This window comes from Melanotaenia boesemani, chromosome 11 (genome assembly GCF_017639745.1).
Source record: "Melanotaenia boesemani isolate fMelBoe1 chromosome 11, fMelBoe1.pri, whole genome shotgun sequence".
In the NCBI taxonomy this organism is placed as follows: domain Eukaryota; kingdom Metazoa; phylum Chordata; class Actinopteri; order Atheriniformes; family Melanotaeniidae; genus Melanotaenia; species Melanotaenia boesemani.
In genome coordinates, this window is record NC_055692.1 from 36,981,424 (window position 1) to 37,006,972 (window position 25,549).

The window sequence follows — 25,549 nt, forward strand, 5'->3', positions numbered from 1 at the left end:
CAGACCATAGACCAGAACCGATCCCCCTACTACTACACCAGGATCCAGTCTACCACCACCACCAGACCGTAGACCAGAACTGATCCCCCTACTACCACACCAGGATCAAGTCTACCACCACCACCAGACCGTAGACCAGAACTGATCCCCCTGCTACCACACCAGGATCCAGTCTACCACCAGACCATAGACCAGGACCGATCCCGTACTACCATATAATATTAAATTTTATATGGCGATCATGATGAAAATATTAAATATAGAATATTGTTTACAAGTCTCATGTGGAGTCTGACGTCAGCACAGGTAAATTCTGCACAGGTGTGACATGAGCTGCCACTGTGGTTGTGACAGACATTATTGCCATCCTTAAAATGTTTTATTCATTTCTTCTTTTTCTTTCATTTTCTGGTTTTTGTTGATACAGTTTGAGACGGCAGAAGACAGCCTCCCAAGACAAAGTCAGGCCAGCCTGGAGCTGAAGGCGGAGGCATACCACTCCCCGAACCGCCGGTACCTCTACATCAACACGCCAATGTTCGGCCGTGGCCTGGTGGTGGACCAGTACAGCAACATCCAGGTTTACACGTCGGCCCCCTCCTTCCTGCAGATCAAAACCATCAGCTACCTGGTGAGAAGATGGAGCTGGACATGATGAAAGTTTGTCTGTATCCATAGTGACTGATGACATCACTGCTGTGTTCCTCCAGGTGATATCTAAAGGCAAGGTGGTGCATCATGACAGTCAGCCGTTTGTGGCCAGCATTGACAATGTGCAGAACCTGAACTTTTTGGTGACCAATTCCATGGTTCCATCCATCCGGCTGCTAGTTTACTACATCCTGCATGGAGAGGGGACCTCCGAGCTTGTGGCCGACTCCGTCTGGTTGGATGTCAAAGCTAAGTGTATCAACGGACTCAATGTGGAACTAAACACCAAGGTATGCTGTCCACTCTGTATGCTTCAGCCAGCATCCACAACTAGTTTATCTGTCCAGGCTTTCACTTACAGGAAGTAGAAAGGTATTGATCCAGTCCTCAGTCCTCTAAAACAGCCAGGTGCTTTGTGTAATATTTTAAGAGCAATAGATCTCCGGCTTTCTGAAAGTCTTTCAAAGATTTTCTTTGGACATTTTCTGCTTTTTCAACCTAAACTGAACATTATTGAAGATTTGTGGGATCATCTGGACATAGAACGAGACAAAAGACAGCCAAGTTGAACTATTCCTGAAGAATAGGTAAGGAAATAACAAAAAGATTGTCTAAAACCGCATTTCTGCTCTCAGATTGCTCCCTCTAGTGGTAAGTTGAAGAACTTTCCAATGTCAACCATTTATCAAATTATGCTCGATAATCTGTAAATTACAGACATTTGATAATATTATTATCAAATTAAAACCTTTGTATCTCGTATCTGTTCCACAGTCCATCCAAGAAAAAAAGAAAAAAAAACCAACAGAGAAGAGTTTCAGATCTGAACTTTCCAGCATAGCTGACAGCAGCTCCACGTCATCTAGTCTTCGTGTTAAGTTGTTTATAAAAATGTCACATGATCTGATCATACCAGCGTGACCACAGGTCCAAAAATTTATGTCCCTGCCTCATCTGTAAACTGTGAGACTCTTCACTTGCTGAAAATGGTGTGTTGGAGTAGGAACATGCCTAAGACATGCAGGGCAGGGGGTCCCGAGGACCTGGATTGGAAAACACTGACTTAAGGAACATCTGGAGGATTAAAGGACTGATGACTCAGCAGGATTTAGAAAAACTGGTCCACATTTATCTTTAGTAGACTGGAATGCTGTAATGTTGTCCTCACAGGTCTCCCTGAAAACTCCATCAGACTCCTGCAGTTAGTCCAGAACGCTGCTGCTCCAGTCCTCACTAAGACCAGGAACATAGATCCTAGAACTCCAGTCCTCACTAAGACCAGGAACGTAGATCCTAGAACTCCAGTCCTCACTAAGACCAAGAAAGTAGATCCTAGAACACCAGTCCTCACTAAGACCAGGACAGTAGATCCTAGACCTATAGTCCTCACTAAGACCAGGACAGTCAATCATAGAACTCCAGTCCTCACTATGGCCAAGAAAGAAGATCCTAGACCTCCAGTCCTAAGATCTTTACATTGGCTTCCTGCTATTAGTTTACAAAAACCTAAATGGTTTAAGACCAGAATCCATTCAGGATCTTCTGGTTTATGCTTCCATCTCAGAGTGCACATTATTCAGGGGGCACTGCCCACTGCTGAAAAAACTGTAGCTGCCAAAATCCCCACCATCATCATATTTTCTGGGGATGACCAAAGGTTAACAGTTACTGGACAAAGGTAAATAAAGTGATGCAGATGATTTTCAAAATCAAAATTCCCTTTGACTTCAAAATAATGTATTTAGGGTATAAGCCTCCAGAACTGAAAGGAATAGATGGATATTTATGGAATGTGCTTATAGCAGCAGGGAAAAAAAACAATAACTAAAAAATGGATGGAGCAAAGTGAACCGTCGGTTGAAGAGTGGAATGCGGTGACAATGGCCATGTAGCATGGAAAAACTAACCTTTTCTGTTAACTTAAAGAAAAACTCTTTTGTAAAACATTGGGAGAAATGGGAAGAATATGTCAGACAATATATGCCAAACTTTTCTTGAAACAGGAAAAGGTGGAGAATCTTTCTTTCCCATTTCCTTTTCATTAATTAATGCTGTAAACTCCTGCATCCTCCTTTTTTTTTGCTGTTTTGTTTCTTTTTATTAATTTAACCCTTATTTAATGAGAGAGATAAAAAATTGAACAGAGAATGAAAAAGACCATTATTACTCCCTTTTTCCCTTCTTTTCTTTTTTCTTCATTTCTTTATTTTTTTCTCAAAATAATAATTGTATTGTTTGGATTTTAAACAGTTTTGCTATACATGAAAAGTATATCCCAATCAATAAAAAAAATAAAAATAAAAATAAAAATAAAAATAATAATAAAAAAAAAAAAAAAAAAATAAAAAAATAATAATAATAATAATAATAATAATAATGATGAGGACCTTCTGGTAGGTTTGAAGCAACCAGATCCCTCAGGTCATCAGGGTCAGATCTACTTTCTGTTCCCAGAGTCAGAACTAAACGTGGAGAGGCAGCGTTCAGCTTTATGCTCCTCACATGTGGAACAAACTCCCAGAAACCTGCAGGTCTGCTGACTCAGCAGTTTCACATCAGAGTTAAAACTTTTCTGCTTGGTTCCTTTTATCAGAAAAGCTGTTAATTCCCCATACAGGAACTTTATTTTTGGCTTTTTATCTATTTTATTTTAGCTTTTTCTTTCTGTTTTGATTTGATTTCTTTTTTTTCTTTTAAAGTTAGTTGCTTTCTTGTTATTTCTTCCTGCTCCCTGCTGTGATGCTTTTAATGTTTTATGTATAGAATAGAATAGAATAGAATAGAATAGAATAGAAAAGAAATACTTTATTAATCCCTTTGGAGAGTCCTCAGGGAAATTTGGGTACCAGTAGCAATACAACACCAACAGTAAAGCAGGACAAGCACAAGACACAATATATACAAGTACAAAGCAAAATAGAGGCAACAAGGTGCAAGAAAAGTATAAATAGAATGCAATAAATAACAATAAGATAAGTTAAATAAACAATATAAACAAGCATTGCATTGTACATCACTTTGAATTGTCTTGTCAATGTTTTTGCTGCACTGAAATGTAAAACATGTATATTCAGTCAGTCTGTGTGTGTGTGTGTATGTTTTTGTATCAGAGTCATTCTGCATTTTACAAGCCGAGAGAAGAACTTCACATGAACATCAATGTCAATCGGGATGGTGTGGTGGCTCTGTCGGCTGTAGACGCTGCTCTTTTCAGCCTTCGACCCAACTACAGGGACCCTGTTTCCATGGTAACACCGCAGGGTCTTGTTAATCTTTCTTGTCAGCCAATGAGTTAGGGTGCATTCACACCAGGATAGTCTGCGAGACTTGGTGCAATCGGGGACTTGGTTCAGTTGGGAGGCTGCAATCGAGTCTGCATTCACACTGCACGACTCAAACAAATCAGACCTTTAAAATAACGTGTTCCTCTCTCCACCAGAGTCAGCGCTGCACCAGAAATTACTGAAGGAGAAGACGAGACAACCAAAAAAGGAGAAAACTGGTTCATATGTTGGTTAATGCAGGACAACTTTGGTTTCTGGTACATAACAGCTAAACATGGAACTGCATCAGATCCTGGCGGTCTGGGGTTGATCATGTTTCTATCAGAACTTTTACCGAGTTCTTCCACGTCCGAGCACCAGACATTTCTCCTTCGGGTCCTTGTCTCGCACGTGTTTATGTTTTGGTTGTGTTTACCCACAATACCGTGCACTGAGCCCATAATGCACTTTGTTTTGTTGTCAGCTTCCTGTGTTTGGTCCGTTGTAGGTGGACTGAGACCTGCGTTTGTAGACGGACCGATTCCACTTCTTAGATCCGAATCAGAAATCGTTTGCTCATTCACAATATCCCAAACAAAGCCACTTTCCCAGCAAAATAATTCAGCTACATATTGATTAATCAATAAATTCAAATGATTAAAATGGATTCAAATGAATTAACTTTGATTTCAGCACAGTAACAAGATGGTAAAACACTGGTAAAGTGTTGGTAATATAGAAGAACTGGGTAATACTCTGTAATTACCAAAATAATAACAAGGTTATCTCCTGGTAGTAACATTGGATACTGGATGAGTCTAAAAATAGGCTAGAACTGAAGTTACAGGGTAATATATGACCTGTAATCTGCAGCAATGAGAGTGAAACTAATTTAAAGATGAGAAGGTGTACTATTTGGAAGTAGTATGGTTTTATACAGAAAACTGTAATATAGTCATGTAAACTGATAATAACTCTATGTTATAGTATCTCAGTTTCTATGTAAAAACCACAAGTCAGGGCTGTAAAGTGATCAATGACATGTTTCTATTTTATTTTATTTTGATAACCGTACGTTCAGTTTGAAGTGTTTTCTCACCATGATGTACCCAGTGTTACTACCAGGCTATAACCTGGCTCATACTTTGGTAGTTACAGAGTATTACCCAGTTATTACTTCTGTATTAACATATAACATGTTACCACACTTGTGCCATCTTATTACTCTGCTGTTATGTAAACTTCTACAGTCTCTTAAACTGAAAGAACAAGATGCTCGAGAACCTGCATTAAACTAGTAAAATGTCAAAAGCCATCATCATCATCATCATCACTAAAGCCATTACCATCATCATCATAATGACATCTGATAGGTTACTACGATCATGTGACATGGAAGAAAGGAATATTCTGAATGGTTTTTCCACATTTTTATTGCTTCAACTCTCAAAAATGAAAACAAATAGCATGTTGGGTATCAGCATGGTGGTATTGCGATATTTAAAGTATCAAATGTGATGCTTTGACTGGCAGATATTGAAGTATGGACTCCAGATACACCTGCCCTCTCAGTGAGTTGTGTTTATGAATCGTGTGCAGCTGGTGACAGGATGTATGGTGCCCTGCAGGTCCTGCGACACATTGAGCAGTCTGACATGGGTTGTGGAGGCGGCGGCGGCAAAAATAACTCTGATGTCTTCCGACTAGCAGGCCTCACCTTCATGACCAATGCCAATGCCGACCCAGTGAGCAGCAGTAAGTCTGTCAGTAAGCTGATCAATCAGTTGAGGAAAACACAGGCTGCTGGTGTCAATGCTGCATGAAATGACCTGATAAACTACACGTGTGTGCAGGTGAGCCATGTACAGCGGTTGTTCGTGCAAAGCGAGCTGTGACTGAAGAGCAGAAGAGAGAAATGGGTAAGTTTCCACTGCTGACCATCATCCTGCATGTTTGGCTGGTTTGTAGTTTTAGTGTGGCAGCGCTGTTTATGCACAGCCATGGTAAGAAAGAACGTCCGAGCCCCTCTTGTAGAGCTGGGCGGATTGATCCCATTATCCATACCAATTTTGGTATTGATATCAATCGATACTCGTGTGATAACATCTAAACTTTAATGTAAGGCTTGAAAACTGTCAGAATCTTCCTAAATAAGGAGAAAGAAGTGGTTTTGGTGGATTTGGTTCACCTCAGTGACAAAGTACCTACATAACCAAAATCAGCTTCTCTCGCTGAGATAACAGCAGATTGTGACTTTTATGGCATGAGTCAGAGATGTTCACGAGTCCTTTATTGCAAGTCCAAGTCAAGTCGCAAGTGACCCTTCGTAAGTAAAGTAAATCTTGTTTATGCAGCACTTTTCAAGAGCAAATGTCACAAGATGTTTCACAACATTAAAACAGTCATACAATGAATAAAACAACTTAAAAGCAATATTAAGAACAAGTTAATATATATATATAAAATGAGGAGTTTGCCCATCCTGATGATCCTAGGGGCTATGTTGTCGGGGGCTTTATGCCCCTGGTAGGGTCACCCATGGCAAACAGGTCTCTAGGGAAGAGACCAGACAACAAAGTGCGGCTCAGTAGACCCCTATATGAGTCAAATCAATGGATCCAGGACACTTGAATCGACCTTACCCGGGAGGCTGAGGAATGTGATCCCCGTGTTCCCACCACCCTAGTCTTTCAGTCTAGGGGAACTGTCCCCGATGTCCAAGCGATGCTGCAGAGGCATGTCAGCCAAGACAGCCCTAAAGCATCTAGAGCCTTAAGGAACTCCAGGGTCCCTGCCTCTGGCAGCTGCCCAGCTCACACTGCACCCGACCCCTATGGCCCCTCCTGCAGGTGGTGAGCCCACAGGAGGGGGGGACCTATGTCACCCTTTTGGGTTGAGCCCGACCGAGCCCCATGGGCAAAGGCCAGGCCACCAAGCGCTTGCCTCTGTGCCCCACCTCCAGGCCTGGCTCCAGAGGGGGGCCCCAGTGACCCACATCCAGGCAAAGGAAACCTGGATCTACTGATTTGACTCATATAGGGGTCTATTGGGCCGCATTTCGTCTGATCCCTCCCCACAATGATAAGGTGGCGGATCAGGGCTAATCCCCAAAAAATATAAAGAAGAAGAAGAAGACAAAGAAGAAGAGGAGCAGAACAGAGATCACGGTTTACTGAATGCATCAAAGGGGAAAAAAAGAAAGCGAGAGATGTGGAGAAACAGGTAACTGGGTGGAAAGAGGGCAGATCTTGTGCTTGGTTTAACAGTAAATGCGTTTCTTATTACTTCTCCCTTACGTCTGAGTTGTTGAGTATAGTAAGTTACATAGTAATAAGTTATAGTAAGTTAAATCCACAGGGGATGAAAATCAACACCTTCTATTAAGACATCAATGCTGCTGCCTGACCATCTTCCGATGTAAGTCTCTTTGGAGAAAAGCATCTGCTAAAGGCTAAATAAATAATAGCCAGATAAATAATTTCAATGACAAACCAAAAACTCACAAACAGACTCAAATTATTCCCTAAAACTTTAGATCCTGTCTGGTTACATTAGAAGAAAATATATTGATCTGAGGTCATGGATTAGGAATACCTGATCATTAACTGGTTCCTTCATGGCTGCAGCAGGTCACAAGGATGATTTTCATTTGATTTGACTTTAATCTTGGGATGAATTTAATGTGACCAGGAAGCAGTTAACCCAGATTTAAAGTGTGCTGCGGATAGTAACCTGCAGCCCCCTGTGTGTCTGAGCAGCTGACAGTTACGGAAAGAGGAAGCCGTGCTGTGAGCAGGGCATGCGGTACATCCCGAAGAGCGTGACCTGCGAACAGTTTGCCAACCAGGCCTTCAGGAAGAGCGCCCCCTGCAGGGAAGCCTTCAGAGAGTGCTGCGAGTTTATCCAGAAGGGCCTGGACTTGGACGACAGGCTGGTGCTGGGACGCCACCGTGAGTCACGTTACTGACACATCTGATGGGAGCGCTTGGCGTGTCCTCACTAACAGCTGATGTGTGCTGGTCTCCACAGACCTGGGTGCCAACTTCGACCAGGCTCCGGCTCTAGTGCGCAGCTACTTCCCAGAAAGCTGGTTATGGGAGGCGCATGAAATCAGGTGACGTAAATCATCTCACCTGCACAGGTACTTGACAGAAGTTCATTTCAGAGAGAGACTACTGGAGCTCAGCAGACTGGTCCTGATTTATCCAGGACCACTCTGCTGAGCTGGAAAACATGAAGGAAAGATCTGCAGCAGGAACCAGGGAATCTGTAGGAACTGGATCTGGAAACCAAAACCTAGAAGAATGTAAAGAAAGCAGGTAGCAACCAGTTAAATGAGACCAGTAAAAACCAGTAGAGACCAGGACAACAACCCTAACCCATCAGCTGAACCAGACATCCGTGTTTCTGTTTTCCACTCCACTGCTAGAATTTGGTGTACCGGCAGAAGCCGGATGGCTCAGACTTGAGGAACCGGCTCTTCACCTGCCTTGTTCCCAGCATTGATCCGTGTGTGTCTGTGTCCTCAGATCAGGTCAGATGACTATCAAGAAGTCTCTGCCAGACTCTCTCACCACCTGGGAGATAAAGACCATCGGCATGTTTGAAAACGGTGAGCTTCTTCATCATTTCCCTGGTCCTTCTCTCTCTACTGCATACCATCTGCTGAATGGTGTCGTTCAGGTGAGTTAATCCTCAAGGCAAGGCAAGGCAAGGCAGTTTATTTATATAGCACATTTCATGTACAGGACAATTCAAAGTGCTTTACATAAAACAAAGATATTACAGATATTTAGAATAGTAAAAGGCATCAACTCATAATCAACACATAATCACAATAAAATAATAAATTACATTAAAATGATTAAAAGCAAGATAAGTTAAAAAAAAAAAAGGTACCGTGCAGATTTCATGCATAGGCGCATGAGAAAAGAAAAGTTTTTAACCTGGATTTAAAAATGTCTACATTTGCCACATCTCAAAGCGCCACAGTGGCAAAGCACCAGGCCAGTGAGCTTAAACCTGATACCACTTTCCACCACTAGATGGCAGACATGAATCCGCCCTCAGAAAACAGCCTATACATACGTACACATATAAAAAAAAAAACTTGTCCCTCCCCCACCCTCCCATCTCCCCTGGGTAGGGTGGGTGTTCCTCTCCAGCTTGGGTTCACTACCAGAGTCCTGGGAGCTTGAGGGTCCTCCAGTATCTTAGCTATTCCTAGGACTGCTCTCTCCTGGATGGAGATGTCTGATGGTTCTCCGGGTATCTGTTAGAGCCACTTCTCCAGTGTGGGGGACACGGCCCCCAGCGCTCCGATGACCACTGGTACTACTGTTGCCTTCACCTTCCAGGCTTTCTCCAGCTCTTCCTTCAGTCCTTGGCATTTCTCCAGGATCTAGTGTTTCTTTTTTCTGATATTTCCATGGTTGGGGATGCTACATCCATCACTACAGCTTTCATTTGCTGCTTATCCATGATCACATTGTCCGGTTGGTTGGCCTCCACCATGTTGTCAGTCTGTATTTGGAAGTCCCACAGGATCTTAGCCCTCTCACTCTCCACCACCTTGGGAGGTGTTTGCCATTGTGACCTAGGGGTCTGCAGTCCATATTCTACACAGATGTTTCTGGACACAATGCCCTGCTGTGAGGATTGTTTCAGGGCCCTCTTTGCACAGCCTACACTTGGAGTCTAGATAGATAGATAGATAGATAGACAGACAGACAGACAGACAGACAGACAGACAGACAGACAGACAGACAGACAGACAGACAGACAGACAGACAGACAGACAGACAGACAGATAGATAGATAGATAGATAGATAGATAGATAGATAGATAGATAGATAGATAGAGTGTGTGCAGAATGCATGTTGTTCTACTCCAACCGGTACAGGCTTGAAAGCCTACTACCAATTAAGCATATCAGGTAATGTGCATCTCTGTAATGAGAAGGGGTGTGGTCTAATGACATCAACACCCTATATCAGGTGTGTATAATTATTAGGCAACTTCCATTCCTTTGGCAAAAAGGGTCAGAAGAGAGATTTGACGGACTCTGAAAAGTCAAAAATAGTGAGATGTCTTGGAGAGGGATGCAGCACTCTTAAAATTGCCAAGCTTTTGAGGTGTGATCATCGAACAATCAAGCGTTTCATTCAAAATAGTCAACAGGGTCGCAAGAAGCGTGTTAAAAAACAAGGCGCAAAATAACTGCCCATGAACTGAGGAAAATCAAGCGTGAAGCTGCAAAGATGCCATTGGCCACCAGTTTTGCCATATTTCAGAGCTGCAACATCACTGGAGTGCCAAGAAGCACAAGGTGTGCAATACTCAGGGACATGGCCAAGGTAAGGAAGGCTGAAAAACGACCACCACTGAACAAGACACACAAGATAAAACGTCAAGACTGGGCCAAGAAATATCATAAGACTGATTTTTCTAAGGTTTTATGGACTGATGAAATGAGAGTGAGTCTTGATGGGCCAGATGGATGGGCCCGTGGCTGGATCAGTACAGGGCAGAGAGCTCCACTCTGACTCAGACGCCAGCAAGGTGGAGGTGGGATACTGGTATGGGCTGGTATCATCAAAGATGAGCTTGTGGGACCTTTTCGGGTTGAGGATGGAGTCAAGCTCAACTCCCAGTCCTACTGCCAGTTTCTGGAAGACACCTTCTTCAAGCAGTGGTACAGGAAGAAGTCAGCATCGTTCAAGAAAAACATGATTTTCATGCAGGACAATGCTCCATCACACGCATCCAAGTACTCCACTGCGTGGCTGGCCAGAAAAGGTCTAAAAGAAGAAAAAATAATGACATGGCCTCCTTGTTCACCTGATCTTAACCCCATAGAGAACCTGTGGTCCCTCATCAAATGTGAGATCTACAGGGAGGGAAAACAGTACACCTCTCTGAACAGGGTCTGGGAGGCTGTGGTTGCTGCTGCACGCAATGTTGATCGTGAACAGATCAAGACACTGACAGAATCTATGGATGGCAGGCTTTTGAGTGTCCTCGCAAAGAAAGGTGGTTATATTGGTCACTGATTTGTTTTTGTTTTGTTTTTGAATGCCAGAAATGTATATTTGTAAATTTTGAGTTGTTATATTGGTTTCCCTGGTGAAAATAAATAAGTGAAATGGGTATATATTTGGTTTTTGTTAAGTTGCTTAATAATTATGCACAGTAATAGTCACCTGCACACACAGATATCCTCCTAAGATACTAAAACTAAAAAAGCCCCACTCCAACTTCCAAAAATATTCAGCTTTGATATTTATGAGTCTTTTGTGTTCATTGCGAACATAGTTGTTGTTCTATAATAAATTTAATCCTCAAAAATACAACTTGCCTAATAATTCTGCACAGCCTGTAGATAGATAGATAGATAGATAGATAGATAGATAGATAGATAGATAGATAGATAGATAGATAGATAGATAGATAGATAGATAGATAGACAGATAGACAGATAGATAGATAGATTTACTTCCATCATAAACTCTGGTCCATATTCAACATCTTTTCTCATTTATAGTTATCCTTAAAAACTTCATAATTACTTCATGCAACATTCCCCCAGCATCATCTTCATCCTCTGTAGTTGTGTAGTTGTACAGGTTTTGTGCACCACTGACGTTTTACTCTTTTAATGTCGTGCTGTACGTTGCTGCATGCAGAGATGAATAAAGCTGTGCTGAATTGATTCTGTTGCGTATGCAGGAGGTATGTGCGTTGCAGACCCGGTGAAGGTGTCGGTCAATCTGCCACTCAGCGTGGACATCCCGCTACCCTACCAGGTGGTCAGAGGAGAGCAGGTGCAACTACAAGGATCTGTATACAACCAGCTGCCCGACACCATCTCGGTACCAACAACACACTCAACCACACACCCCATTTCTCTGGCTTTGTCCTGGCTTTCTCTGTCAGAGTTCCCTTTGGTGACAAAGAAATCAGAAAATATCAGCACGATCTGGAATAGAATAAATAATTTAATACCTGCTTGTAATTTATTTTTTATTTCAGTGGACTTGGTTTGTAGACTTTCCTTCTATCACTTACAGCTTAACCTCTTAAGCCCGACGGACCCACCGGTGGGTCCAACAGGTGTAAACACAAGTTCATGTGTGTAAAAAAGTTACTTTAGTGATGTTAGGATATTTTATTTATGTGTCTTAAAGAAGAATACCTAATGCCACTAAATCAACTCTCCAAATGCATTTAGTCAACAAAGTATTGGTTTAATAACAACTTTAAAATACGTATGCCACAAACAACAGCGCCACCATAACCAGTAACACCCGAAACAAAATGCAACACAACGCGCGATCCGTTCACTCCACCCCAACATGTTGGATATCAAATGAAACTAGAAAAGCTGAACTTTCATATGATACCAAGCATAAAAAGATATTCTCCAAGCACCTCACGTCAGTCTCAAAACAAACACAAAGCTAACCTTCACATATCACAGCTAGCCTTATCAGACAGCATGTTTATCACCAAATACACCAAATCCCAAAGATATTCTCACAAACAGCAATATTTTTTATTTCCTTACCTGTTTGTGATCATTTTCAGTTTATCCACATTGTTCTTCGACCAAACCTCACAGCGTAGTAATCCATAATGGTGAAACTGCGTCATGTACTAACATGTCATATGCTCCCATTCACAGCCATTTTGGTGTCTTGTTGTGGGTCTTGGCAGTGTAAATAAAGTTTGGTCAAATTCTACATCCTACAAGCTTTCCAAAGATATCTTACACTTGAACAAGGCTTTATCTGTCAGGTATAAATGCTTGCGCGTAAACAAAGGAGCATCGTTGTCATTTTGCTACAGTTACGCACGTGGGCGCACCGGAAAGAGCGAATATCGAACAGCGTTCATTTCTTTGCTTCATTATAACTTTTTATCCATTTAGAACGAAGGATAAAAGCCATAAACATGTCCAAGAAATAAAAAAAACTAAATACACTGTGTTAGAAGCTCTGGAGGAAATACAGACACAGCACAACTTGGCACAGTTTGGGGATCCAAGTGGCCAAATGGAGAGTCTGCCTGGTACTATCCACACTAAAACCTGCATAAAAGCTATGAGCTTTGTTCTGTTCTCATGAAACCTTGTACAGTTGTAGTCAAGGAGTTGTTGAATGCATGCAGTGGTATCTTTATGCACAGAATGATTTCTGTCATGATGTTTTCATTTGTGTAAAAAAGAAAAAACAATTAGGCAAGGATCATGTTTTTTTTTTACCTATGGTTTATCACAATTTGCACAGACATATGAACATTCACAATGTTTCTGGATTTATATTCCATAGGGTCTTACCTATCCATTGAGACCAAGGTTATGTATATTGACCTGAAAATTATAGAGTTATTGTTGATTTAATTTGGGTAGGTCTGTTCAGGCGAACAACACCTCCAAAAACCCTAGGGTTCAAGGGGTCATTGATAGAATGCTGGTTGTTCACAGTTCAGACGTGATGTTATACACATATCTGTTCACTGGAAAATCTGATTTCATAAAACACAATCATGCCAACTGTAGAAAAGTAGTGTTTCAGAAGTTCAGGGAAATAAACCACAGGCCTACTCTACCCTAATGCACAGAGTGAACCTACCCTAACCCAGAGAGTAAACCTACCCTAACTCACAGAGTAAACCTGCCTACCCACAGAGTAGCCTACCCTAACCTAATACAGAGTAAACCTACCCTGCCCCAGAGAGTAAACCTACCAAAAACACACAGAGTAGTCTACCCTAACCAATAGAGTAAACCTGCCCTACCCACAGAGTAAACCTACCATAAACCCACAGAGTAGCCTACCCTAACCCACAGAGTAAACCTGCCCTACCCACAGAGTAAACCTACCAAAAACCCACAGAGTAGCCTACCCTGACCCACAGAGTAAACCTGCCTACCCACAGAGTAGACTACCCTAACCTAATGCACAGAGTAAACCTACCCTACCCCAGAGAGTAAACCTACCAAAAACCCACAGAGTAGCCTGTCCTAACCCACAAAGTAAACCTGCCCTACCCCACACAGTAAAGCTACCATAAACCCACAGTGTAAACTTACCCTGAAACAGGACATGGGCGCTAGTGCCCAGAAGGTTAGTTTCTCTGTGAACCCTGGTTCTGATATCTGCATCAAGGACAGACTAATGGAAACTGATTAATGAGGGAATTTGGTACCTTAGAGAGGTGTGTCCAGAGTCAGACACGCATACACGGATACTCGCTTCATTTCCTCAGTCATGTTGCAAGAATCCACCAAGCACAAGCAAAACCTGCTACAGAACCTCCTCACCGGCCCAGCAGCTGGTTACTTGTCCCTCAGGTCCTAAACCACCGTCTCCAGCTGCTTCACTGCAGGAGGCCACGTCTAGGGAGATCTAAATTCTTATTCTGTTTTATTTGTTATTTTGGGGCCACGCCGACAGACTTTCACACACCCACACACACACACACACACACACACACACACACACACACACACACACACACACACACACACACACACACACACACACACACACACACACACAGACAGACACACACACACGTGCAATACAAACAAAAAACAAAGAAAAGGTGAGGACAAATGGGCACTTTGGCCATCAAGGATAATGTAGGAGGATCTATGATATCACATCTATCAACTTTTTAAGGAATCCAGAGCTGAACTCACATCTATACTCCATGATGTGGATGCTTTCAGAAATGATCATGGTAGCAGACACTGTGTTGTGCATGACTGCTACTTTTCCACCCTCAGTATTGCGTGACACTGATGGCCGGCCAGGAGGTCTGCCTGCTGCAGTCTGAGCTGGTGGAGGACGGGAAACATGCCACACCCTGCAACTATAAGCGTCTGTCTCCAGGTGGGGTGGCCACAGTGAGCTTCACCGTGCTGGGCCTGGAGCCTGGATTACACACCTTGAGATTTACACTGAAAACACCAGAAAAGAACGGGGACATCGTGGAGAAGAAGCTACGAGTAGTGGTATGTACCTGCATGAAGAGGTGAAAGGAAGCAGATGTTACTGAACAGGGGGAAGTTCATCCTGATTCAGTCAGCAGCTCCAGAACCCTGCAGGTTAAAACCTTTAGTCTGGACCAGACTGTGATGTTCAGGTCTGGAACATTTCTAACAACTCCCCATCATTAACCCTTAAACCTCCAGCAGATCTCCCCGAGGTCCATCTATTCTACCACCAGGAGCGGTGGTGTGTGGCTCTGTGGGGTAAACTATGGATGGATAGCTACCGTTTAGGTAATCTACGGAGGTTTCCAAGACATTTCTATCCCATCCAGGATGATCCATGATAACAGCACTATTTATCACATTTCATTATAAAAAGATCACCATCATTACTATGTTGCTAAGAGACCTCTATTTAGCCACTTCCTGTCAGACTTTCCACCAATCAGAGAGCTTAGATTGATGTAATGTCCAATCATGAGCAGCCAAAGATCAACACGTGACACCAGGAGGAAAAAGTGGAAACATGGAAATAGTTTCTGTTGTGTTTTGTTTCAATGTCAATATTTTATCTCCTGAAAGCCAAGACTTGAGAGAACGATGAGATGAGAAAAGGCTTGGTCACTGTTGATCTGTGTGTTATTTCTACAAAGTTCTGTTAGTAATAAATTCTACTTTCCTCTTCTGGTCGACCTTTATGCTGCTATATCTATTCATACATTCATTTTACATCATTTTACCTCCCAGTCTGACAGCTGCTACACACTGGTTTATACTGGGATTAAAAGCTGCTACAGACTGGTTTATACTGGGATTAAAAGCTGCTACAGGCTGGTTTATACTGGGATTCAAAGCTTCTACAGACTGGTTTATACTGGGATTAAAAGCTGCTACAGACTAGTTTATACTGGGACTAAAAGGTGCTATAGACTGGATTATACTGGGATTAAAAGCTGCTACAGACTGGTTTACACTGGAATTAAAAACTTCAGTTGCTACAGACTGGTTTATACTGGGATTAAAAGCTTCAACTGCTACAGACTGGTTTATGCTGGGATTAAAAGCTTCAGCTTCTACAGACTGGTTAATACTTGATTAAAAGCTTCAGCTTCTATAGACTGGGTTATACTGGGATTAAAAGCTTCAGCTGCTACAGAGTGGTTTATACTGGGATTAAAAGCTTCAACTGCTACAGACTGGTTTATGCTGGGATTAAAAGCTTCAGCTTCTACAGACTGGTTTAAACTGGGATTAAAAGCTTCAGCTTCTACAGACTGGTTAATACTTGATTAAAAGCTTCAGCTTCTATAGACTGGTTTATACTGGGATTAAAAGCTTCAGCTGCTACAGACTGGTTTATACTGGGATTAAAAGCTTCAACTGCTACAGACTGGTTTATGCTGGGATTAAAAGCTTCAGCTTCTACAGACTGGTTTATACTGGGATTAAAAGCTTCAGCTTCTATAGACTGGTTAATACTTGATTAAAAGCTTCAGCTTCTATAGACTGGTTTATACTGGGATTAAAAGCTTCAGCTGCTACAGACTGGTTTATGCTGGGATTAAAAGCTTCAGCTTCTACAGACTGGTTTAAACTGGGATTAAAAGCTTCAGCTTCTACAGACTGGTTAATACTTGATTAAAAGCTTCAGCTTCTATAGACTGGTTTATACTGGGATTAAAAGCTTCAACTGCTACAGACTGGTTTATGCTGGGATTAAAAGCTTCAGCTTCTACAGACTGGTTTATACTGGGATTAAGAGCTTCAGCTTCTATAGACTGGTTTATACTGGGATTAAAAGCTTCAACTGCTACAGACTGGTTTATGCTGGGATTAAAAGCTTCAGCTTCTACAGACTGGTTTTTACTGGGATTAAAAGCTTCAGCTTCTATAGACTGGTTTCTACTGGGATGAAAAGCTTCAGCTGCAACAGACTGATTTATGCTGGGATTACAAGCTTCAGCTGCAACAGACTGGTTTATACTGGGATGAAAAGCTTCAGCTGCAACAGACTGGTTTATGCTGGGATTAAAAGCTTCAGCTTCTAGAGACTGGTTAATAATGGAGTTAAAAGCTTCACCTTCAACAGACTGGTTTATACTAGGATTAAAAGCTTCAGCTGCTACAGACTGCTTTATACTGGGATTAAAAGCTTCAACTGCTACAGACTTGTTTATACTGGGATTAAAAGCTTCAACTGCTACACACTGGTTTATGCCGGGATTAAAAGCTTCAGCTTCTATAGACTGGTTTATACTGGGATGAAAAGCTTCAGCTTCTACAGACTGGTTTACACTGGGATTAAAAGCTTCAGTTGCTACAGACTGATTAATAATGGAGTTAAAAGCTTCACCTTCAACAGACTGGTTTATACTGGGATTAAAAGCTTCAACTGCTACAGACTGGTTTATACTGGGATTAAAAGCTTCAGCTGCTACACACTGGTTTATATTGGGATGAAAAACTTCAGCTGCTACACACTGGCTTATACTGGGATTAAAAGCTTCAACTGCTATAGACTGGATTATACTGGGATTAAAAGCTGCTACAGACTGGTTTACACTGGAATTAAAAACTTCAGTTGCTACAGACTGGTTTATACTGGGATTAAAAGCTTCAACTGCTACAGACTGGTTTATGCTGGGATTAAAAGCTTCAGCTTCTACAGACTGGTTAATACTTGATTAAAAGCTTCAGCTTCTATAGACTGGGTTATACTGGGATTAAAAGCTTCAACTGCTACAGACTGGTTTATGCTGGGATTAAAAGCTTCAGCTTCTACAGACTGGTTTAAACTGGGATTAAAAGCTTCAGCTTCTACAGACTGGTTAATACTTGATTAAAAGCTTCAGCTTCTATAGACTGGTTTATACTGGGATTAAAAGCTTCAGCTGCTACAGACTGGTTTATGCTGGGATTAAAAGCTTCAGCTTCTACAGACTGGTTTATACTGGGATTAAAAGCTTCAGCTTCTATAGACTGGTTAATACTTGATTAAAAGGTTCAGCTTCTATAGACTGGGTTATACTGGGATTAAAAGCTTCAGCTGCATCAGACTGGTTTATACTGTGATTAAAAGCTTCAACTGCTACAGACTGGTTTATGCTGGGATTACAAGCTTCAGCTGCAACAGACTGGTTAATAATGGAGTTAAAAGCTTCACCTTCAACAGACTGGTTTATACTAGGATTAAAAGCTTCAGCTGCTACAGACTGGTTTATACTGGGATGAAAAGCTTCAGCTTCTACAGACTGGTTTACACTGGGATTAAAAGCTTCAGTTGCTACAGACTGATTAATAATGGAGTTAAAAGCTTCACCTTCAACAGACTGGTTTATACTGGGATTAAAAGCTTCAACTGCTACAGACTGGTTTATAATGGGATTAAAAGCTTCAGCTGCAACAGACTGGTTTATACTGGGATTAAAAGCTTCAGCTGCTACATACTGGTTTATATTGGGATGAAAAACTTCAGCTTCTACAGACTGGTTTATACTGGGATTAAAAGCTTCAACTGCTACAGACTTGTTTATACTGGGATTAAAAGCTTCAACTGCTACACACTGGTTTATGCCGGGATTAAAAGCTTCAGCTTCTATAGACTGGTTTATACTGGGATGAAAAGCTTCAGCTTCTACAGACTGGTTTACACTGGGATTAAAAGCTTCAGTTGCTACAGACTGATTAATAATGGAGTTAAAAGCTTCACCTTCAACAGACTGGTTTATACTGGGATTAAAAGCTTCAACTGCTACAGACTGGTTTATACTGGGATTAAAAGCTTCAGCTGCTACACACTGGTTTATATTGGGATGAAAAACTTCAGCTGCTACACACTGGCTTATACTGGGATTAAAAGCTTCAACTGCTATAGACTGGATTATACTGGGATTAAAAGCTGCTACAGACTGGTTTACACTGGAATTAAAAACTTCAGTTGCTACAGACTGGTTTATACTGGGATTAAAAGCTTCAACTGCTACAGACTGGTTTATGCTGGGATTAAAAGCTTCAGCTTCTACAGACTGGTTAATACTTGATTAAAAGCTTCAGCTTCTATAGACTGGGTTATACTGGGATTAAAAGCTTCAACTGCTACAGACTGGTTTATGCTGGGATTAAAAGCTTCAGCTTCTACAGACTGGTTTAAACTGGGATTAAAAGCTTCAGCTGCTACATACTGGTTTATATTGGGATGAAAAACTTCAGCTGCTACACACTGGCTTATACTGGGATTAAAAACTGCTACAAACTGGTTTATACTGGGGTTAAAAGCTGCTACACACTGGTTTATACGGTATATACTGGGATTAAAAGCGTCAGCTTCTATAGACTGGTTTACACTGGGATGAAAAGCTTCAGCTGCAACAGACTGGTTTATACTGGGATTAAAAGCTTCAGCTTCTATAGACTGGTTTATACTGGGATGAAAAGCTTCAGCTGCAACAGACTGGTTTATAGTGGGATTAAAAGCTTCAGCTGCAACAGACTAGTTTATACTGGGATTAAAAGCTTCAACTGCTACAGACTGGTTTATACTGGGATTAATAGCTTCAGCTGCAACAGACTGGTTTATACTGGGATTAAAAGCTTCAGCTTCTACAGACTGGTTTATACTGGGATTAAAAGCTTCAACTGCTACAGACTTGTTTATACTGGGATTAAAAGCTTCAACTGCTACACACTGGTTTATGCCGGGATTAAAAGCTTCAGCTTCTATAGACTGGTTTATACTGGGATGAAAAGCTTCAGCTTCTACAGACTGGTTTACACTGGGATTAAAAGCTTCAGTTGCTACAGACTGATTAATAATGGAGTTAAAAGCTTCACCTTCAACAGACTGGTTTATACTGGGATTAAAAGCTTCAACTGCTACAGACTGGTTTATACTGGGATTAAAAGCTTCAGCTGCTACACACTGGTTTATATTGGGATGAAAAACTTCAGCTGCTACACACTGGCTTATACTGGGATTAAAAGCTTCAACTGCTATAGACTGGATTATACTGGGATTAAAAGCTGCTACAGACTGGTTTACACTGGAATTAAAAACTTCAGTTGCTACAGACTGGTTTATACTGGGATTAAAAGCTTCAACTGCTACAGACTGGTTTATGCTGGGATTAAAAGCTTCAGCTTCTACAGACTGGTTAATACTTGATTAAAAGCTTCAGCTTCTATAGACTGGGTTATACTGGGATTAAAAGCTTCAACTGCTACAGACTGGTTTATGCTGGGATTAAAAGCTTCAGCTTCTACAGACTGGTTTAAACTGGGATTAAAAGCTTCAGCTTCTACAGACTGGTTAATACTTGATTAAAAGCTTCAGCTTCTATAGACTGGTTTATACTGGGATTAAAAGCTTCAGCTGCTACAGACTGGTTTATGCTGGGATTAAAAGCTTCAGCTTCTACAGACTGGTTTATACTGGGATTAAAAGCTTCAGCTTCTATAGACTGGTTAATACTTGATTAAAAGGTTCAGCTTCTATAGACTGGGTTATACTGGGATTAAAAGCTTCAGCTGCATCAGACTGGTTTATACTGTGATTAAAAGCTTCAACTGCTACAGACTGGTTTATGCTGGGATTACAAGCTTCAGCTGCAACAGACTGGTTAATAATGGAGTTAAAAGCTTCACCTTCAACAGACTGGTTTATACTAGGATTAAAAGCTTCAGCTGCTACAGACTGGTTTATACTGGGATGAAAAGCTTCAGCTTCTACAGACTGGTTTACACTGGGATTAAAAGCTTCAGTTGCTACAGACTGATTAATAATGGAGTTAAAAGCTTCACCTTCAACAGACTGGTTTATACTGGGATTAAAAGCTTCAACTGCTACAGACTGGTTTATAATGGGATTAAAAGCTTCAGCTGCAACAGACTGGTTTATACTGGGATTAAAAGCTTCAGCTGCTACATACTGGTTTATATTGGGATGAAAAACTTCAGCTGCTACACACTGGCTTATACTGGGATTAAAAACTGCTACAAACTGGTTTATACTGGGGTTAAAAGCTGCTACACACTGGTTTATACGGTATATACTGGGATTAAAAGCGTCAGCTTCTATAGACTGGTTTACACTGGGATGAAAAGCTTCAGCTGCAACAGACTGGTTTATACTGGGATTAAAAGCTTCAGCTTCTATAGACTGGTTTATACTGGGATGAAAAGCTTCAGCTGCAACAGACTGGTTTATAGTGGGATTAAAAGCTTCAGCTGCAACAGACTAGTTTATACTGGGATTAAAAGCTTCAACTGCTACAGACTGGTTTATACTGGGATTAATAGCTTCAGCTGCAACAGACTGGTTTATACTGGGATTAAAAGCTTCAGCTTCTACAGACTGGTTTATACTGGGATTAAAAGCTTCATCTTCTATTGACTGGTTTATACTGGGATGAAAAGCTTCAGCTGCATCAGACTGGTTTATAGTGGGATTAAAAGCTTCAGCTTCTACAGACTGGTTTACACTGGGATTAAAAGCTTCAGTTGCTACAGACTGGTTTATACTGGGTTTAAAAGCGTGAGCTGCTACAGACTGGTTTATACTGGGATTAAAAGCTGCTACAGGCTGGTTTATGCTGGGATGAAAAGCTTCAGCTGGAACAGACTGGTTTATAGTGGGATTAAAAGCTTCAGCTGCAACAGACTGGTTTATAGTGGGATTAATAGCTTCAAGCTGCAACAGACTGGTTTATATTCGGATGAAAAGCTTCAGCAGCAAGAAACTGGTTTCTACTGGGATTAAAAACTGCTACACACTGGTTTTTACTGGGATTACAAGCTTCTACAGGCTGGTTTATACTGGGATTAAAAGCTGCTACAGACAGGTTTATACTGGGATTAAAAGCCTCACTTTCAACAGACTAGTTTATACTGGGATTAAAAGCTTCAACAGCAATATACTGGTTTATACTGATATGAAAAGCTTCAGCTGCTACACCCTGGTTTACACTGGGATTAAAAACTGCTCCAGACTGGTTTATAATGGGATTAAAAGCTGCTACAGACTGGTTCATAGTGGGATTGAAAGCTGCTACAGGCTGGTTTTTACTGGGATTAAAAGTCGCTATAGACTGGTTTATAATGGAATTAAAAACTTCACCTTTAACAGACTAGCTTATACTGGGATTACAAGCTTCAGCTGCTACATACTGGTTTATATTGGGATGAAAAGCTTCAGTTGCTACAGACTGATTTTCACTGGGATTAAAAACTGCTACACACTGGTTTATACTGGGATTAAAAGCTGCTACAGACTGGTTTATATTGGCGTTAAAAGCCTCTACACACAGGTTTATAATGGGATTAAAAGCTTCACCTTCAACAGACTAGTTTATACTGGGATTAAAAGCTTCAGCTGCAACAGACTGGTTTATAATGGGATTAAAAGCTTCAACTGCTACATATTTGTTTATATTGGGATGAAAAACTTCAGCTGCTACATACTGGTTTACACTGGGATTAAAAGCTGCTACACACTGGTGTATACTGGGATTCAAAGCTGCTACACACTGGTTTATACTGGGATTAAAAGCTGCTACACACTGGTTTATACTGGGATTAAAAGCTGCTACAGGCTGGTTTATACTGGCATTAAAAGTGTCAACTTCTATAGACTGGTTTACACTGGGATGAAAAGCTTCACCTTCAATAGACTAGTTTATGCTGGGATTAAAAGCTTCAACTGCTACATACTGGTTTATATTGGGATGAAAAGCTTCAGCTGCTACACACTGTTTTACACTGGGATTAAAAACTGCTACACACTGGTTTATACTGTGATTCAAAGCTGCTACACACTGGTTTATACTGGAATTCAAAGCTGCTACACGCTGGTTCATACTGGGATTAATAGCCGCTATAGACTGGTTTATACCGGGATTAAAAGCTTCACCTTTAACAGACTAGTTTATACTGGGATTAAAAGCTTCAGCTGCTACACACTGGTTTACACTGGGATTAAAAACGGCTACACACTGGTTTATAATGGGATTAAAAGCTGCTACACACTGGTTCATACTGGGATTGAAGGCTGCTACAGGCTGGTTTATACCAGGAATAAAAGCCGCTTCAGACGGGTTTATACTGGGATTAAAAGCTTCAACTGCTACATACTGGTTTATATTGGGATGAAAAGCTTCAGCTGCTACACGCTGGTTTACACTGGGATTAAAAACTGCTACACACTGGTTTATACTGGGATTCAAGGCTGCTACACACTGGTTCATACTGGGATTAAAAGCCGCTACAGACTGGTTTATACTGGGATTAAAAGCTTCAGCTGCTACAGGCTGGTTTACACTGGGATTAAAAACTGCTACACACTGGTTTATACTGGGATTCAAGGCTTCTACACACTGGTTTCATACTGGGATTAAAAGCCGCTACAGACTGGTTTATACTGGCATTAAAAGAACCAGCTGCTACAGACGGGTCTATAATGGGATTAAAAGCTTCACCTTCAACAGACTAGTTTATACTGGGATTAAAACTTCAGCTGCAACAGACTGGTTTATACTGGGATGACAATCTCCAGCCTTCTGGTTTATGTTAATATAAAAGGAAAAAAAATCACATGGAGTTTTGAGGATCAATATTCATGCCACAAAGTGGCTGCTCACTAGCACCGTTCTTATCACGTCCACTACTTCAGTCTCTGACTTTGTTTACAGCCTGATGGAGTGAGACAGGAGGTGAATTCTGGAGGGCGACTGGACCCACAGGGGATCTATGGTGAGTGTCAGACCTGCAGCCCTGTTGGAGGTTCTGCTTCACCTCTTGGCTGTTTCCTGATTTGGGTCTGTTGTGTGTTTGATGCTGTTGTAGGTTCAGAAAAGATCGAAGTGGAGCTGAAGAACAAATTACCAGAGAACATGGTTCCGAGCTCAGGTGTGCAGAGAGTGCTGACGATCAACGGTACATTTGTCTGCACACAGCACCAGTAGCTTTATCTAGACTGATAGCACCTGCACAAGTTATTCACCCAAACATGCACATGTGTGTTGTTGTGAAACAGGGGAGCTTCCAGGTGAAGTTGTAACTGTGATAAGCAACCCTAAGGGCTTCAGACAGCTCATAAGTACGCCGGAAGGGTCGGCGATGGGAGAGCTGGAAAGACTCCTCCCCTACGTCCAAGTGTATGATTACCTGGAGGCGACCAGAAACTGGGGCCTGCTGGGACCAGACATCCTGAAGAGCTCAGCCGATATGAGACAGAAGATTAAGGATGGTGAGGAGACAGGAAACAAATGGTGCTGAAACGAACGGTCAACTATTTGTTTAATGTGTGTGTGTGTGTGTGTGTGTGTGTGTGTGTGTGTGTGTGTGTGTGTGTGTGTTTGTTTTGTGTGTTTGTAGGCCAGATTGCCATCACTTCATTCTTAAATGGAGACAACAGCTACAGTATGTGGAGGGATGGAGAAGGCAGCACCAGGTGGGCCATCAGCATATGTCTAAACAGCCTTTACAGAGCAAATGTACTACATCTGTTTTACTTCTGCTAACTATATATATATATTTGGTTCCTCAGTTCCTGACACAGACCTTTGTTCGATATATATGTATATATATATATATATATATATATATATATATATATATATACACAAGGTCTGTGTCAGGAACTGAGGAACCAGGTCACTATGATGAGAAATGGACTACTGGAACACAATATAGACATTACTATTACATTGTCTAGATGTTTCCTGGTATTAAATTGTTTGTGGCCCTAAACATTATTTGTGCTGTTCGATAATGCACTATATCTGGAAATTTTAATTATTTTGACTGTAAATATAACATTGTGTTCCTGGTCCATCTGTTCCATCCAGGGGGCATAAGTTTGCCCCCTGAAGATGCAAATGTAAAGAACATGTCAGCACAAAAAACGGCTTGGATAGGACTGTCCAACGGAAACTCACATACTGGACAATGAAGATGTTTATTACCTCTCATCAGTCCAAGAGCAGCATCCCCACAGTGAAGCACAGTGGTGGCAGCATCATACTGGGGAAATGTTCTTCATCACAGGGACTGGAAAACTAGTCAGAACTAAGGGAATGATGAATGGTGACAAACAGAGGAAAATTCTGGAGGAAAACCTCCAGAGATTTGAGACCAGGATGGAGTTTCACCTTCTAGCAGGGCAAATACCCTGGAGAAACCCCACCTGGTTAAAGAGGAAAATGTTCAAACGCGTTGGTCTAACTGAGTTACAAATTCTCCAAAACTGAGAATATGTGGCAGGACATGATGCTTGTGTAAACAGGTCAGTCTCGGTTCTGGCTGGTCCAAGGAATCTTTAAATAGTTACTCTGTGTCGTGTATGGCTATAAGACGAGAGAAAGCTTGTTGATCTGGTCACTGCTTGTTTTGAACAAACAAAAGGATGCTGGTCAGACACAGTGGACTCTCACAGGTGGTTCACATGCAACACGCTCTAACAGACAGAAAGCCTCTTTAGCATGGGGAGGTTAGCTGGCTTAGATCGCTTGCATCATACCTACATGTGCTGTCCTCACAACACGTGACTATGTGAAGCTAGACAGCCAGAGAAAAAGCAAAAAAGTAAAAAAAATGTTCTCCACACAAGGCTTGCTTTTCTTGATCTCATTGAAGATCTTTTAT

General features: G+C 41.5%; 1 protein-coding gene and 1 pseudogene across 2 annotated transcripts in view; one reads left to right on the forward strand and one right to left on the reverse strand.

The window, feature by feature from the left end:
* LOC121649383 overlaps positions 1–25,549 on the reverse strand; it is a 543,071-nt pseudogene that overhangs the window by 286,015 nt on the left and 231,507 nt on the right.
* Positions 1–25,549, forward strand: part of c5 (complement component 5) — a 99,763-nt gene that overhangs the window by 22,451 nt on the left and 51,763 nt on the right. For both annotated transcript variants that reach the window (XM_042000151.1, XM_042000152.1), the window contains exons 12-25: positions 428–631; positions 711–941; positions 3,762–3,899; positions 5,543–5,669; positions 5,768–5,833; positions 7,673–7,864; positions 7,944–8,028; positions 8,444–8,526; positions 11,644–11,786; positions 14,708–14,935; positions 23,596–23,656; positions 23,750–23,839; positions 23,940–24,152; positions 24,281–24,356. In XM_042000151.1, the coding sequence (XP_041856085.1) occupies positions 428–631; positions 711–941; positions 3,762–3,899; positions 5,543–5,669; positions 5,768–5,833; positions 7,673–7,864; positions 7,944–8,028; positions 8,444–8,526; positions 11,644–11,786; positions 14,708–14,935; positions 23,596–23,656; positions 23,750–23,839; positions 23,940–24,152; positions 24,281–24,356 (1,937 nt within the window). The remainder of the gene's footprint in view (positions 1–427; positions 632–710; positions 942–3,761; positions 3,900–5,542; positions 5,670–5,767; positions 5,834–7,672; positions 7,865–7,943; positions 8,029–8,443; positions 8,527–11,643; positions 11,787–14,707; positions 14,936–23,595; positions 23,657–23,749; positions 23,840–23,939; positions 24,153–24,280; positions 24,357–25,549) is intronic.